We start from the raw sequence: 16,080 nt of genomic DNA on the forward strand, positions 1-16,080 counted from the left end.
GCGGGGCTGGAAGGGAAGACAGCCAGTGGGTGGGCTGGGCTGTGGTCCTGTTTTCAGCTTCTTACTTTGCAAATCAAACTAAATGCACGTATGAAACGCAAAGCACGCGCACACAGACGCCACAGAATGACTTAGAGGCCGCGCTTCGTGCGCCAGGTAGGTGTTGGTTTGTGTCGCCGGCGCTCGCCGGGCTCCGCTTTGTGCCGTACAGCCAGCTTAGCTTGCGGGGCTAACGGCGTCTGTCTGCCTGGCGCCTCGGAGGCGGCTGTGTGCGCCTAATAGCCCCTTGTTAATAGCCTGTTAGCCGCAGCAAAAAAAGAAAAACAGGTCGCGAGTCTGCGGTCTACTTGGAGTAACTGGATTATACTACATCAAAACACGAGGCTTGGATATTTGCATTTATGGTGCACCAGTAAATAGCCTGTCTTAGTCCGCAGAAGAAGAACGACAGTAATACGTGTTTACGTTACAGCCATCTGTAGTGGTTAGCTTGTTATTTGGGTATTTAATGGTTAGATTACGGTCAACACATGTTTACGCCAGTTGCAGCTCAACGTATGTTTTTTGTGCCCCGCGGGGCTGTGTATTAAATAACCCCTTTACAAAGACAGACCGAGGACTTGTTCATCCTCTGTAACCCGTGGCTTTGTTTTAGTCTGAGGCCCTGACAGGGGCGCTCGCGACACGTTAAAGAGGGTAAATGCAATTATCCAGTTTGCACGAGTGCTCTCATTTGAACTGCTCTTCTCCCTGTTAGTGCACTGAAACATGGGTCCCTGCAGCGTCCATGTCCTTGTGCTGCTCTTGCTGCAGACCCTGCAGACATCAGCTGAGGGCTCAGGTAATGTCCTCAGTTCTCTTGTAACTGTACCTTTGCTCTTTTCCTTCCGCATGCTTTTTGCTTTGCACAAACACTTGCACCGTTCATGAGCAACATATTTTCGGAAGTGGCACAAAAATGTATTCCGCCCATCTCAGTGACAGCAGACAGGCAGGTCTATGCTGCCTTTTACATTGTAATCTACATTACTGGACAAGTACACGACACAGCATGTTATTTATTGAAGGGGCATGGTTTTAATAACTCATTTTCAGATTAAGAAAATTGGAGGATTTTAAAAATACATTTTGCCTCCATGCCTCAAGCGTGGGAAGTCCCACTGCTGAATGTTTTTTCCTAGTTTTGGGTTTTGTCAGGTGGTCAAAATTACTTTTTTTGGGGGTTCTTTCCTTGTTTCCTAGTCAATATAAATCTTTAAATACATAGTAATATGGTAAAATGTATGAATTCATTTGTTCTGCTCCACAGATGGACAGCTGGTGTGTCTGTGTGATAGCACTACATGCCAGGCCACTGAGTGTCAGGGCACCCAGTGCTTCTCCTCTGTCAATGTTGGCAGTACTGGGGTGGTGTATGAGTGGGGCTGTCTAATTGGCCCGGAGAAAATTCGTTTACATTGCTCCACACCTCCGTCCATCTACCAGGCACTTATCTGCTGTTCTAAGGACATGTGCAACAGCAACGTTACCAGGAGCACTCTGCTGTCTCTGCTTCCATCAGGTTAATAGCATCGCATAACAATTGTAACATATTCAGAATAAAAACCCACCATCAAAGTTTTCACCTTTCTCCACTTGTGTACCTCCTCTCTGCTCTTGCTGTTTAGGCGATGAACCTGCAGGTGAACCGGTCGGGTATCCTGTGGAGACATTAGCTTTTTTTGTCCTTGGTCCAGTGGTGGTTCTGGTTCTACTATCTGCCGTGTCAGTGTTGGCGTGCCGAAGGCTCCACCATGGGCGTCTGCAGAGGCTGCAGGAGTTTGACACTGAGCAGGGAGCCATAGACGGCCTCATCACATCTAATGTGGGAGACAGCACTTTAGCGGTAAAATTATTATTGATTAAATTCAGTTTATTTATATAGCACCAATTCACAAACCTAAACTCAAGGCGCTTGGACAAACTAAGAATTTTGTAAAAAGCAGATATTTGGATGTAAGAATCTCGCAGAATCCCAACAGCTTTGTGCGTATATGTATGCATGTTCCATGTAAACCTTAACACATACAGTCACTGTCTCTAGGACCTGCTGGACCATTCGTGTACGTCAGGTAGTGGTTCTGGTCTTCCCTTCCTTGTCCAGAGAACTGTGGCCAGACAGATCAGTCTGGTAGAGTGTGTTGGTAGGTAAAACAAGATTTTGAATCAAACAGTGTTTAATTTTTTTGTTTTTTTTCTTTGACTCACGGTTTTTCCTTGTTTCCAGGCAAAGGAAGGTATGGAGAGGTGTGGCGGGGTCAGTGGCAGGGGGAGAACGTGGCTGTTAAAATCTTCTCCTCAAGGGATGAAAAGTCCTGGTTCAGAGAGACAGAGATCTACAATACTGTGCTACTTAGACAAGAAAACATTCTGGGTGAGTCCAGATTGAATTGTGTTTGAATTATGCTTCTGACTCTTGCCTTTCGTCTGAATGAATCTATCCAGTATAAACTAGTTTTAACAAAAAAGTATAACCTTCTGAGAAGTAATTATTTAGGAGTTTGTTCTCTTTACTCTTTCACCTCAGGCTTCATGGCATCTGACATGACCTCTCGAAACTCTAGCACCCAGCTGTGGCTCATTACCCATTACCACGAGAACGGGTCCCTTTATGACTACTTGCAGAGAGTAGCAGTGGAGACAACGGAGGGCCTGGCAATGGCGGCGTCCATAGCGTGCGGCCTTGTACACTTGCACACAGAGATCTTTGGCACAGAGGGGAAACCGGCCATTGCCCATCGTGATTTGAAGAGCAAAAACATTCTTGTTACAAAGGATTTGCGCTGCTGCATCGCAGACCTGGGTCAGTTACTGTTTTTGAACAGCTTTGTGTGGTGTTGAGTGAGGTGTTAATTTTTTTTTTTGCATTTTTCAGGGTTGGCTGTGACTCACTCTCAGGCAGACAACCTCCTGGATGTGGGCAACAATCCAAAGGTTGGTACCAAGCGCTACATGGCGCCTGAGGTCCTGGATGAAACCATTCAGACCGACTGCTTTGATGCCTATAAGAGAGTAGACATCTGGGCCTTTGGACTGGTGCTGTGGGAGATAGCCAGGCGCACATACAGCAATGGTGAGTTGTAAAAGCTAGCGTGACTTGCATTTCTAAATTCAGAAACAGCCCCTAACGTGGTTTTGGTTCTTTAACCATTTCAATTTCTCATTCTAGGTATTGTGGAAGAGTACAAGCCTCCGTTCTACGATCAGGTGCCAAACGACCCAAGCTTTGAGGATATGAGGAAGGTGGTGTGTGTGGAGCAGCAGAGGCCTTTCATTCCCAACCGCTGGTTTTCTGATCCTGTGAGTAAATCTATTTACTGAGCAATGGTCTCTCGTTGAGTACGTCTGAGGCCACAGCCATATGCTGCTGAAACTAAGAATGTCCTTATACTGTACTTGTAAAAGCTTACACAGTCAGTGATGCCTTGCAGTGGGCGTGTCACAGCAGGACCCCCGCTTCCCATCCGTCTCACCATCTGTTTCCTTCCGTTCAGACTCTCTCTGCCTTGGTGAAGCTGATGAAGGAATGTTGGTACCAAAACCCTTCTGCGAGGCTGACGGCACTACGCATCAAGAAGACCCTGGACAAGATTCACAGCTCTTTAGAGAAGGGCAAGGAGTCGTGAGAGGCATAGGGGCTTCAGAGGCAGCTGTCTGATGTCAGGGATTGGCTTGGAGAAGATCCCAGAGTTTGTGAAAAGGGGACGAACAAAAGGAGTGGAGAAGTCTTTTCAGTGTCATCGAGCCTCAACCTTCTCTTGCGCTCACTTTCTCTTCCTTTCTCTGTGGTTGCCTTCCACCAACATCCCTCTTTCTGGCTCAGAAGCCCACACAGATGTTTGGACTCGTGTGAACAAGCCAGCCTTTGCTACGGGACACAAACCAGTTGCCAATGTGTTTGCACTGACCTGAACTGTGAGCTGACTGAGGACCATGGCGTACGGTACTACCCCATCCTAATGCTTTACAAAGCCTACGTAAGACTGCTCTGGGTCTAGCCTTTCTACACACACACAGACACACACGCACACACACACACACACACATCATCATCATCAAACACTACATTGTGCGAGTCTTCAACAATTCAGTTTCTGATTCCCAGCCAGTGTTTCCTGCACGTGGTTGTGGCATTCTGCTGAGAGACAATCCAAAAATGTTTTCTTCATTTAGCTTTATTACAAGTCTATTATTAAACTATTGTCACAAACACAGAAACATGTTCACTAACAAAAAGGAGAAGAGCCAATAGTATCAATAATTTTTAAACTTTTTAAAAAATTTGATATTTATGTATTCAACCTCCACTGTTCCCACACTGAGAATATGTATGACTGGTGTAATGATCGATGTATGGTGGCTCGTGAAACTTGACTGTATACATACATTAGGTATTTACTCTGAACTTTCTATACCCATTAATGGAGCTAGTAGGAAATTACTTGTTGAGAAATAGTAAGGAGAGATATTACTGGAGAGCTTGTTCTGAACAGGACAGCACTGTAGAATACTAAAGATATTACTTGTTTATGCTGGTGGTTTCTGGAGTAGACACAAGTACCTGCCAATAGGAATTAGACTGTATCTAAGACAATGAACTGAGTTGATCCTCTGCCTGATGTATTTCATAAACTCACTGTGGCTCGTTTATAATCTTCTGTGCAAGCAGAGAGAATCCGGAGGATTTGTATAACTTTAATTTGAGGCCTGTAGTAAACTGGGCCTCATTTAATCCGTTCTCCCATCACGCCACACTGTACAAGTTGCCTGAACAATAAAACTACTTCATCTTCATTTGAAAACTGTTCAATTTTAAATTTATTTGAAAACTGCTACAGCTTGTAGGTGTGCAGTTGCAAATGAATTTGTTCAAATGCTGGGTTTGTTTTTTTGGAAACCAATGTTACGTTGTCTTTTTTTATATATAATTAAACAACTACTGCACTCTTGCTTAACGATTACATTGTCTGTATAATTATTCTAGACATGTTTCTGCAAGCGTTTAATTACTGTTTCAGTGCTTTAAAAATAGTCCGGTGCTAAAGTGAACCTGGACCAGCTCTTTGGAATCACACCCCCTGCATATGCGGGCTGTTAAAATCCCCTTCCTATTGTGCTTTCAATGCAAGTCATGTGGGACCATCCTTCTGTGCAAAAATGTTTTCCAGAATTTATCTGAAGATAATGAGGACTGAGCAGATTGGTTTCAATTAGCTCAGCGTTTCCTTGCTGAGCTGCAGCACAGTGACTGTAGTTCAAGGATGAATTTGTTGTACAAAACACCAGAGACTTAAACTCAGCTGAAGAATCATATTAAACTTAATCGTCTATTTACTCAGACATCTGTGGACTTGTCTCCCATCACTTGTGTTATTTGCACAGTCAACAGTGCTCTCCTAACTGACAGTATGAACAGGAGTGATGACACCAATCACTGTTGGTCATCACCTCTGCTATACAAGTGCTTTTTGACAAAACCAAGCTGTCAGTTACAGAATAGAGCCTGCCCTCTACTGGCGGCCACACAAATGTCTACATTTGAACATGATTGTTCTTTCATTCTCAGCTATACTGAAATATATGTTTTAATACAGGTACAATATATTCAAGTTCTACTTCTGCAGGTCAAGGAATGGACCAGATTTCAAGTAGCTGCTAACTAACTTCACCTGTAATGAGACCACCGCAGTACAAAATCAGCAGCTTGTTAAAGCAGAAGTCAGGCGGAGAGAAATACTTTGTACAGAAAACCTAAATTAGCCCTATAGGAACCTACTTAACAGACTTCAGTTGGTTTTCATGGGCTGCCAGACAACGTGTGGAAAAGTACATGGGCTCTACACACACGTTATCCCACAGCACGGAGGCAGTCTGGGTCATTTCAGGTTATCTGGTAAAGTCTTATATGGGTTGAGGATGCCTTTGGGATCTAACATGGCTTTAATGTCACTCATTAGAGCCACAGCCTGCCTGGGTTTACTGTAGTAAATGTAGTTCCTCTTCTTTAGGCCCAGTCCATGCTCAGCGCTGATGCTGCCCTGACAGCTGGCTGTCCACTCATACACGAACGGCTCGATGGCAGCAAGCACTTCAGGGTCTTTAGTAGGAGAGGTGATATTCAGGTGGAGGTTACCATCACCTTTGAAAGAGGTGCAAGTAGATTAAAGGGTTAGACTTGGTTTGGTTTCAGAATGACAAACTGAAGATGTATTAATCAAAAAATACCAGCAAATTACATCTGGTATTAGACTGTCTTTGTCTTTCCAGCTTACAGCTTACCTACGTGTCCGTACCCTACAACACTCTTAGCCTTATCCCCAAGGTGCTCTCTCATGTCCGTCACCAGCTGATAGATTCGATCCACTGGAAGGGAGATGTCATACTTGTAGGTGTAGCCATCATGAGTCAGTGCCTCCGTGACACGTTCGCGCATCGACCACAAAGTCTTCACACAGACAGAAGAGTAACATGAAGAGGATCCTTGTGTAATTATTGTATGATAGCTTATATAACTTATTAGGGATAAAACTACAGACAAACTTTAGCTTTAGACTCTTCAGTTGCCACTGTTCCATCATTAACCAGTGATGACGTCATTGCCTCTTCTAGAAAGTTGTGAAGTTTCTCTCCATCGTGTCTCGGATCAGAACCTGATGTTTCAATAACAATGTAAAAATGACAATCTGTAGATGGAAAATAAATGGATGTGTTAGTTATCAAAGAATGTGACTAGGTTTAACATTAATTTCTAACATATTTAGGGGAGCAGTATGATGAGGAATGATTGATTACAACCATCATCAAACAGAAACAGATTAGGTTTGTGTGTGTGCCTACCAGATATAGGATTAGGTAGCTTGAGGTGTGTATTCAGCAGTCTCATACATTCACTGTCCAGAAACTCAAAGGCTGATAAAATTTCTCCTAGCATGCCTCTGCAGAGCTGAAATGTCTGCAGCAGCTGCTCAAATGTCTCACAGCCTAAAAACAAAGTTGGCACAAACACGTTAATGGTAAAGTAAAAATGAACAGCTGATGCTATTTGAGAAGCCAGGAGATAATCTACCTAGAAAAACCACATTCACAGATTTGGGTTTCCGCGGACAAAGGATAGACACTGCTGTGATGACCCCCAGAGTTCCTTCTGAACCTATAAACAGCTGTTTGAGATCATATCCAGTATTATCCTTGCGCAGTGTGGACAAGCAGTCCAGCACCCGCCCATCTGCCAAAACCTGCAAATAATTCAAAACAAATTCAAGCTTAACATTGTTCAGTGTGATTTAGAGAGCTTGAATAACTACAGATACGTTTGACTTTTCATACCACTTCCAGACCCAGCACTGTCCCGTGCAAGGAGCCATATCGCAGTAGTCGAAGTCCACCTGCGTTAGTTGACACATTTCCTCCAATTTGACAGCTTCCTTTAGCCCCAAGGTCCAGTGGCATGATGTAATCTCTCTCCTCCAGGTAGAGGGTCAAGTTCTCCAGAACACACCCTGCCTGGCAGGTCAGAATACCTAACAGACGAGTGAATTGACTGGCCGTGAGAAATACACAGTATATACCACACATAAATCTTTTATCTATTGTAAAAAAATATTATTTTTAATATTATTTCTTCCTAAAGAAAAAAATGTGAGCATTTAACACTTACCAGAGACACTATCAAAGCTAAGGATGTTGTTCATGAGGGCAGTAGAGACGATTATCTCGTCATAAACTGGGACACTCCCACCAACAAGTCCCGTGTTTCCTCCCTGAGGGTTTACTGCCAGGTTACGGCGGTTACAGTATCTACAGGAGAGCAAGTACATAAATAAGCATTGGATAGGCAATGTGTGCCTATGAGTTCCTCTTCCTTTACCTGAGGATTTGAGAAACGTCTTCAGTCGTTCGAGGTCTTAACAACACTTCACTGGAACCTGTGGTAGAAATTAGTAACATGCAATAATGACGGTACAATGATAAAAATAAAATAAGCTGACCACCATTCTAGGCTTCACCTTTTACAGTCTTCAGCCAGTCCACATTACTCGACTGCAGCAGGTCTGGGTCAGTGATGGTTCTGCCTGGTAGGATCTTCCTAAAGAAGTCCAAATCGTCCGGGGTGACTGTGGAGAAAGGCAGCCTGCCTGGGGCCGCAGCGGGGCACGACTTGGGGCCATCTGCAACGGTGTGCAGCTTGTGTGAGCACAACCCAAACAGCCACCAGTGTTCTACAGGTGAACGTCTAGGTGTCGCTGCACACGCGTGTGTTCTACAGCGGCCCAGGACGTTCCCGAATTGCTGTGTACTTCTGAAAAGTCTCGCCATTTCTGGAGAGATGCAGATGTGGCAAAACGGGCGACAGAGACAACACGACGTGCCACGCAATTCACCAGGCTAATAAGTTAGCTCGACTACAAGACACTGACAGAAACGGCGAGCAGCTTTCTCTACTCGGCTTAAACGTTGACTTAACGGCCTCTATCTTAAAGTCCGCCTGTCCCCTTTCCTGTGCGTTATATGTCCGTTACAAACCTGCCACTACAGTTGTGCCGCTTACAGACGCCACATTCAATGTTTACATCTTGCTAGCAAGCGCAAAGTGCCGCACCGGAGGCGAAAGGTCAATAGAAAAAATAAGGACCAATCAGAGGGCTTTTTTAAGCTTCAACCAATAAGCATGGGCTTTTATTATCATTGAACAGCCAATGAGGAAGGAGTTAACTGTGACAGCACAGATTTAAAGAAATCAACCAAATATTTCTTCCTTTACATTACTTACTTTCACTATAAATATACATATAATTTATTTCAGCTTGACGGTGCCTGTAAAGGAAACTTAACCATGGCTTAAAAGCAGATTTCCTCTGTAAGAACCGTTTGAGCATAAAGGCCAATTTACTTTTGTTTGATTTTTAGAAACTTAAAGCATCTAACCTATTTCAGAACTTTAGAAAAATATCTTTCATTGTGCTTTCTAACTGGGTATTCAATGTGGTAAAATAAATGCACTGATTCTTCTAATTTTCCAGCACATCTATACCCAATTACCACTTATATCCTTAACCTCAGAATTGTAACCAATATATACAAAACCTACTGATACTATTTAAGTGACCGTATTTACAATACATTCAAAGTACACAGTATGACATTGTTTCAAGTAGGTGAATGAAATTAACAAAGATTTATTTCACCAAAATGAAACAGCTCCATGTCTTTTATTTCATCAGACAAAACCTGATTTATTTCTCATGCAGTGAAGTCTGCTGCGTGCAACATTTTTTTAACCCTTCTCAGAATCAACCAAAAGTTCAAACTGCTTTTAACAACAATACTTGTACTGTAGCTCACACTGCAAATTCCCTGAAGATGACTTGAAGTTTACTATATGTTCAACATAACAGTCTTCTGCATTCCAGGAGAATCGGATAAAAGATAACACCAGTAAAATACTATGAATCTGGTCCAGACACTGATAATACGTTCAAAAGACAATACTTAAAATATCTAGTCAGAACTGAGGTGAACTAAGAAACAATAATACTATTTTAATTCACCAAAACATTAGGAGGACAGAGGTCTGAGGATGCTCAAATCAGCTTCCAGCTGCTATTTCTTTTCTGACACTGAGGAAGAGACCCATCCTCCGAGCAGTCTGGGTATGTACAGCGTACAGCGTTTTCTCATGCTCCAGCCTACACCAAGACACATAAGCAAAAACACTAATTTCACAAAATAAAATTTGTGATTGGGAGGATCATCTAAAGGTGGTTTTAGGGTTAGCACCTCGTAGCAGTTGTAGTTTAACAGCGTTTGTAAAACTATCATTGCTTCACATGTCCTTGGCGGCACGTCACACAAGTCACAGCTTATTCTTCCATACATGAAATATTTTCCTGTAAGAAAATAGCTTATAAGACTGTGTACACATTGCTGCTTCACAGAGATAACTCCCAACTTTAGCCACAACCATCTAAACCAGCTCGATGGCATTTAGCTCAGCAGCGTGAACCTCAGGGTGTTTAATATACGTTTCCATGTTCACTCATCTGAGTCATTTGGGACAAGAATGATGCACATTGACTTGGTGTTGGTCGTACTCTGATATAAGTTTCTTGATATGGGCCAGTTTGTTGTGTAGATATTCACAGCGAATCTTGTCCTGGTTGTAGTTGGGGTTGGACTAAAAAGAGAAAAGAAAAAAAAAAGTTATGAAAAAAGGGGAGTAAATTCAGTGATCAAGGATTGAGAGTATTGAGAATTATAAACAAGTATTGAGAATTATAAAGAAGAAACTTACATTTTTAATTGTACTGTACTCTTGAAGAATTTTATTACGAATTGTCTGCAAGACAGAAACAAAAACAGAAGCAAATTAATACAGGTAGAAACAGGAATCATTTCAACAAAAAGCTAATTTACCAGTAAAAACAGAAATAGTTCAGTTTTAGAAGTTTGTCAAAGTTGAAATAGTTTTACTGCTTTTATTATATATTTAATTACAGATATAGTATTTAATATTTGAAATCATGCTGGTTATGTTTTAATGCCAACCCAAATATCGTGCATTTTCCTGCATGTAGCCACGTTTGTGTTACCTTGTATTTATGGGATTCATGGTGGAGCTGTTTGAGCTGCGTGTCCAGCGCCATGAACTGTTGCGTCACGCTGTTGAAGCGAGCATGCAGCTCTCTGTACTCCTTGTACTCGTTGTTAAACTCCTGCTTGTAGTGCTGTCGCTGCTCTGGACTACAAATCGGGGTGTAATTCCTACGCAGAGAAATCAAAGAGATTCCACGGTTTGATACTGAAGGTGAGATGTGCAATTACATTTCCTGCTCATTTATGTGAAGTTTACCTTATCCTAGGAATTTAGGTTTGATTTTAAAAAAAATGTTCATCTATAGCTATAACTACCAAGAAACATTTACTTACAATAAATAATCAGCTGAGTCATTGTCTGCTTGACTGACGTTGGAGTCAAACAAAATTTCCTTTGTATCTGGAAAAAAAGAAGCAGATCATCAGATTAAAAATACTAACACACTGAGGCCAAAAGTCTTTCATTTACAACAAATGAACTATTACCTGAGGCTTCTTTTTTCTCTCTCCATGTATCTTTTTCCTTAACAAACAAACAAACAAACAGTGACTCACACGATAATGACATTTTTACCAACTCTGACAGAGCATGTAACACCAGGCCTGCTGTGCTCACCTGGCCTCTGTGTTTGTGTTTGCCCTTTTTCCTCTTGGCTGTGCGACTGCTCAGGTCAGGCACTGTCAGAGAAGACGGCTTCCGGTCACAGTCAGGCTGAGCCTGGTGTTCAGGGAGACATTCTGTGCTTCCAGGCTTCTCCTGAGCAGCTAGAGGTACCTGTAGCCTCTTGGCCACCTCTTCCTCCTGGTGACAAACTGCTGACAGGGAGTCAAACAGCTTTCGTGGGTCAAGTGAGTTCTTTTGACTGCCATCTGCTGTCGCCTCTGTGACGTTTTTATGAGCCGGCCGCTCAGACGGCCTCAATCTTGATATGTCACAGGATGCTTTGTTCGACAAGTGCGATATCCTGGCCTTCTTACTAGAGGGAGGGTCTGAGTATTCTTCAGGTAGGGAATGCTTAGGACGGTGCGCTGGGGAGGAATTAGGAGTGTCTCGCAGCGGGCTGACCTGGGCCTTGGGGACCGTGAGGAGGGCCTGCTGTGGTTTAAACAGTCTCCTGGACAGAAATAAGAAAATTATGCTATAAATAAACTCACATGAGCTTATAAATTTGTATTGTACAGCATAAACCTGATTTGAATGCACTAGTCACCCGCTACTCTCAAGGCTGCTGTTAACAGGTGGAACCAGTGCTGAATAGCAAAGCAGCGTTGGTACTTTCATTTCCAGTATCTCTCTTCTAGTAGCCAACATATTGGCTAAGCCTCCAGTATCAGTGTTGTCCCTGCTATAATCCTCAATGTTTTCCTCAATTATGCGACTTCTTGTTTGCGAATCAGACTATTGGGTTGTTAAGCACATGTTAATACACACCGAGTACCTGAATATATCCTGTTTGTGAAGCTTTAACAACCTGATAATAATGTCAATAAACAAATAAAAGTGACTTACTGCTAAAAGAGACTGAAATGAAAAGTCAATTCTTCTACTAATCCACATAATTTTTTACATTTTGGAGATGCTGAGGAAAAGCAAATCATTTTTCTCTAGATAATAATTAATTCTTCTTAGCTCATTTGCTCAGAATGTTTGTTTAGGACAGCATGTGTAACTCCAGTAGTTTGCTTTGGCAATAGGCACATTGTGCTGAACACAGTATTTCTGTTCATTTCCATAACACATCATTTGCATGTTTTACCTGACAAGGATGCGTTTAAGAAGCTGTTGGTCTCCTGAGGTGTAGCCTGGCCAGTCCTTCTGCAGTTCTTTATACAGACTGTCCTTCAGAACAAACGCGTTGTCTCTATTGTTTAGCTGGCCAACCTGCAGACACACGGACACGCACAAAAGTAAGTGTTAAGAAACAGATTGTTAGTTTTCAGCATTGTCAGCGTCACCAGTTCATGTCTTTCTTTCTAAACTCCAAAATTACCTCTGTCGATACAGAGTCCAACAGATCTCTGTCCTTTTCTGAGAGCCCATCATTCTGCAGCCTCAAGATCAAATCTGGCCTTTTGTACGGCCTCAGAGCCAGCAGGTGTATGACTCTCTCCCTAAGAGGCCTGTCTTGTACACCTCCAGTACTCCTCCTGTTTGGCGCACATGCATCCTTCTTTACTTTGAGCATGTTGGTTCTCCTCTTAATGTTGCTGATCAAGGACTGGGATGAGGGTTTGGGTTTGGCCAGGGTGGCCAGGGCTGGAGCTGGTGGTCGTACAGTCACCTTTTTGCCTGCATGGAAAAGAAAATGAGACATCAAAAAGACAGAATACCTTCATATGAAATCTGGTGAAGCTAAATACGCCACATCACACACACACCAGAGAATTACATTTGTCCTGTGGCAGAACACCTAATGTCAAAATTCCTCTTTTGGTTACAAAGATGCGCTCATGTTTCTGTCAGCAAAAGCTGCTGTCTCATTTAGAAAACAACCGCATGGTTGCACAAGCCTGAGTATGATATTTTTTTCTCCACAGGCTTCCTCTGAAGATCATCAGACCTGGTACACACCGTGACGCTGAGCGCTTTTTGTGCCTATGTGTGCATTCACTGGTTAACATATCTGTTCAGAAGGAAGTGGTGGTTAGACATAGAAAAAACTGACACAAACATTAACCTAATGACGGTTGGAGTTTGTGTGTATGTGTATTTAGGCAAACAATAACAATCTATGTAAAACCCCATGCGATAGTGCTGCAGAACAAAACAGAATAGGCTGTTACTATGTGACTTGTTGCCACACATGTTGCTATGACAACCAGTGCAATATGGCTGACTGTGCTTTTTGTTGGATTTAATCATCAGAGTACAAAATTGTCCTTAGGCCAGTTTTATCCCTTTTATCGTCCATTGTGCGACCAAGAAAAGCGAGCGTGTGGAAGCGTCTTTGGCGTTTCCTACCCTGGTAGCGTCCCCCGTGTTTGATGACAATGGCCCCTCGGCTGCGCGTCTCCTCCTCAGCCTGGGCCATGCTCTGACGGGCCTTATCATAAGAGTCATCTGTAGCGTTGACCGTCATCTTCTTCTGAATCACCCCGAGACATGACAGTTCCTCAGAAGGGCTGCGAGGGAAGACGAGGGGAGGACAGCTAGTACAGTCAGATCTGATAAAGCGTTCAGGTCACACTGTCTGTTCCATGTAAAAGATTTTTTTGGACAAACTAATAATACAGTTATAAATATTTAATATAGTAATAAATATGTTGTGTAAAACATAAAAAGTGTGATTTCCCCACTTTCTGGTTTTCTAAAAACCACAAAGGCCTCATAAGTGTTTACATTTTTTACTGTTGCCTAAAGTTAAATGGTGGAAGCTGTTTTGTATTTGAAGATGCTTTTTTGCATTTTACCCAGAGCGGAGCTGTTGGACACAATCAAAGCTTCCGTGGGGATTGTCACGAGCGACATTAGTCACACCGAAGGTGAAGATCCGCACTTCGTCGCCCTTTTCCGAGCACGGGACAGCGATTCTCTGTAAAGTGGATAAAAGAAAAATGAGACAAAGTGCAGATACTGAGACCGTTATAGTTAAAATGTAATGAATTATTTTCATTTTAACAAGAACACATGGTCTTCTTACCCCGTGATTTCCATTAAAGCAGATGGTGGGACGGGAAGACCAACCCTGAAATAGAAAAAAATAAGCTGAGTGTGTCATTAACACACAAACACCTGACTGATCAACACATACTCTTTTACAACACTGAACTCATGTTGAATGTTTTGTGGTTTGAACTCTTTCAACTAGTGCTTTTGTTTTCCTTCATTGTGGTTCACACCTGCGATTACTAACCCATGGGCCATTTTCTGTAAACCGTTCTTCAGAGCTGTACAGTTTATTGCACTAGTTCTCAACCTTTACCCCCTCACACACTAAAGTAAAGAATCCCTTCTTTACCACTTATCATATGAACACAACATTATTTTTATATTTATCTTTATACCTATTGCAACGCTCCATCTCAGGATACGGGTTCGAGCGCAATACAAATAATTATTCTTGTGTGATCATCGCCATTGCATCCTGCCTGAAATAACCAATATCAGGAACTGAGAACTTTCTGAACACTGTGGCTTCATATGCATTTTAAATAGCAGCCCAATCTGCTGTTTAAAAGCAGCAGCTGGTCACATAAGGGTGCGATGACTCCTATGACACAAAATATCCCATCATCATGAAATAGTCTGGGGAAAAAATGCAGAAGCGATAGGCCACAGTGACACGTAGGCAGCGTCGCTGGAAACTATGCATGACTGGACTCTAATTGACCTTTTGGGGGGAGAGGATGTGAGTCCACCTGTTGATGCGAGCGAGGACCAGGTGGCGCTTTGTTCGTCGAGTGGGTCACGAACGGCCACGCTTACCGCTATATAAAGACGCGCTCACGGTAACGGCGTGGTGCACGCGCGCAGTCTACTCCTGGAGTGACGCCACCTCGTCGCATCACAACCGTGACACCAAAACTACCGAGCTGTCAGAAACTGTGCGGTTTTTTCACCTTTTCACCAGAAGAGATGCGTGCGTGCGTTGCATCTCGTTGGAATTTCCTATCACTATTACTAGGCATCACTAAAGCGAGGAAGTGCACACGACCGCTGACATCGCTGACTTCCTGCAGCCTCTGATTGATGTGAAAAACGGGGTCAAACGTTTTCCTGCGTCCCCATCGAACATTAAAGCGCGACGTGTCCTCGGTCTCTGTGCTGCGACCCCACAGCCCCCGCTACCACCAGTTACACACACTACACACACACACACACACACACACACACACACACAAGCGCGCGCGCGTCCTTTCTTCACTCTCCTCGACTCCGGCTGAGATCAGCTGTCTTTTACGCGGGGACGCTATTCCGCATCGCATTATGCAACGGGTAAACGGAGGCTCGCGCGAGGCAGCAGCCGGGGAAGACACGAGCGAAGTTGGGCTGAACGGCGCGGCGCGAAACCCGCCCTCCGAGCCCCTTTCTCTCCGCCTGGCGTGGAAGTGGCGCGACACCGCCGACTCCCGGCGCACGGAACGCTCCGTCTTACCTTGCTGCTCTGGAAGGCGCCAATGGCTCGCGCCGCGCTGTCAGTGAGTTTGACGTGAAGCACCGAGACGTTGCCGCCGCGGCTCAGGTTCCCGCTGGACAGCCCGTAACACCGCTCCCCCGCTAGCGTCGACATCCCGCCGCCAACACGCACCCGGCAGCGTCGGGTCGCAGCCACGGAGCCCGAGAGAGGCGCACAAACATCGGCGAGAGGAAGCGGAGAAAGAGCCCCCCCTCCGACGAGCGCGGGAGAGTGCGCGCGTGCTGCCTGCTGCCGCTGCTCCTCTGCCGCCGCGCGCCGTTCTGGAGAACATCGCATTACGTCATGACGCCTAACTCATCTGAGATCCTAT

At 43.9% G+C, this 16,080-nt stretch overlaps 3 protein-coding genes across 7 annotated transcripts; 1 reads left to right on the forward strand and 2 right to left on the reverse strand.

Moving 5' to 3' along the window:
• Window positions 1–5: 5 nt before the first annotated feature.
• acvr1l (activin A receptor, type 1 like) lies at window positions 6–4,988 on the forward strand. Its single transcript, XM_029138356.3, has 10 exons — window positions 6–156; window positions 758–841; window positions 1,310–1,561; window positions 1,668–1,885; window positions 2,084–2,183; window positions 2,267–2,413; window positions 2,567–2,842; window positions 2,915–3,112; window positions 3,209–3,339; window positions 3,534–4,988. The coding sequence occupies exons 2-10, from the start codon at window positions 769–771 to the stop codon at window positions 3,663–3,665; spliced, it is 1,527 nt and encodes a 508-aa protein (XP_028994189.1). The 5' UTR covers window positions 6–156; window positions 758–768; the 3' UTR covers window positions 3,666–4,988.
• d2hgdh (D-2-hydroxyglutarate dehydrogenase) lies at window positions 4,197–8,622 on the reverse strand. Of its 2 annotated transcripts, none has more exons than XM_029138355.3 (9): window positions 8,046–8,622; window positions 7,907–7,964; window positions 7,697–7,836; window positions 7,366–7,559; window positions 7,106–7,274; window positions 6,877–7,020; window positions 6,580–6,689; window positions 6,319–6,484; window positions 4,197–6,178 (listed from the first exon to the last, which is right to left on the reverse strand). In XM_029138355.3, exons 1-9 carry the CDS (start codon window positions 8,353–8,355, stop codon window positions 5,916–5,918), a joined length of 1,554 nt encoding a protein of 517 aa, XP_028994188.1. In that variant the 5' UTR covers window positions 8,356–8,622; the 3' UTR covers window positions 4,197–5,915. The 2 variants fall into 2 exon arrangements, with proteins under 2 accessions (XP_028994188.1, XP_028994187.1); XM_029138354.3 differs by having other exon boundaries at window positions 6,580–6,722.
• A 607-nt stretch (window positions 8,623–9,229) lies between these two features.
• On the reverse strand, window positions 9,230–16,067 carry LOC114848126 (RNA polymerase II elongation factor ELL-like). Of its 4 annotated transcripts, XR_003784360.3 has the most exons (14): window positions 15,729–16,067; window positions 14,274–14,318; window positions 14,044–14,165; window positions 13,595–13,755; window positions 12,624–12,922; window positions 12,390–12,514; window positions 11,249–11,747; window positions 11,119–11,155; window positions 10,966–11,032; window positions 10,629–10,800; window positions 10,331–10,375; window positions 10,131–10,213; window positions 9,817–9,926; window positions 9,230–9,725 (listed from the first exon to the last, which is right to left on the reverse strand). XR_003784360.3 is itself a non-coding variant. In XM_029138351.3 (13 exons), the coding sequence occupies exons 1-13, from the start codon at window positions 16,044–16,046 to the stop codon at window positions 9,626–9,628; spliced, it is 2,073 nt and encodes a 690-aa protein (XP_028994184.1). In that variant the 5' UTR covers window positions 16,047–16,067; the 3' UTR covers window positions 9,230–9,625. The 4 variants fall into 4 exon arrangements, 3 of the variants coding, with proteins under 3 accessions (XP_028994184.1, XP_028994186.1, XP_028994185.1); XM_029138351.3 differs by lacking the exon at window positions 9,817–9,926; XM_029138353.3 differs by having other exon boundaries at window positions 9,230–9,926.
• Between the last annotated feature and the right edge of the window lie 13 nt (window positions 16,068–16,080).

The sequence above is a fragment of the Betta splendens genome, chromosome 22 (genome assembly GCF_900634795.4).
Source record: "Betta splendens chromosome 22, fBetSpl5.4, whole genome shotgun sequence".
NCBI classification, from domain to species: domain Eukaryota; kingdom Metazoa; phylum Chordata; class Actinopteri; order Anabantiformes; family Osphronemidae; genus Betta; species Betta splendens.

Bases quoted from the DNA above. Each gene is read 5' to 3' on its own strand.
- acvr1l (XM_029138356.3), top strand. From the start codon at position 769: ATGGGTCCCTGCAGCGTCCATGTCCTTGTGCTGCTCTTGCTGCAGACC. The intron at 842-1,309 runs GTAATGTCCTCA...TCTGCTCCACAG, and splicing joins GACATCAGCTGAGGGCTCAG to ATGGACAGCTGGTGTGTCTG. The intron at 2,414-2,566 runs GTGAGTCCAGAT...CTTTCACCTCAG, and splicing joins TAGACAAGAAAACATTCTGG to GCTTCATGGCATCTGACATG.
- d2hgdh (XM_029138354.3), bottom strand. From the start codon at position 8,355: ATGGCGAGACTTTTCAGAAGTACACAGCAATTCGGGAACGTCCTGGGC. The intron at 7,275-7,365 runs GTATGAAAAGTC...AATTATTTGCAG, and splicing joins CAGTGCTGGGTCTGGAAGTG to GTTTTGGCAGATGGGCGGGT. The intron at 6,485-6,579 runs GTTTGTCTGTAG...GTCTGTGTGAAG, and splicing joins CTGAAGAGTCTAAAGCTAAA to ACTTTGTGGTCGATGCGCGA.
- LOC114848126 (XM_029138351.3), bottom strand. From the start codon at position 16,046: ATGCGATGTTCTCCAGAACGGCGCGCGGCGGCAGAGGAGCAGCGGCAG. The intron at 14,166-14,273 runs GTAAGAAGACCA...TCCACTTTACAG, and splicing joins GCTTTAATGGAAATCACGGG to AGAATCGCTGTCCCGTGCTC. The intron at 11,156-11,248 runs GTGAGCACAGCA...TTGTTTGTTAAG, and splicing joins AACACAAACACAGAGGCCAG to GAAAAAGATACATGGAGAGA.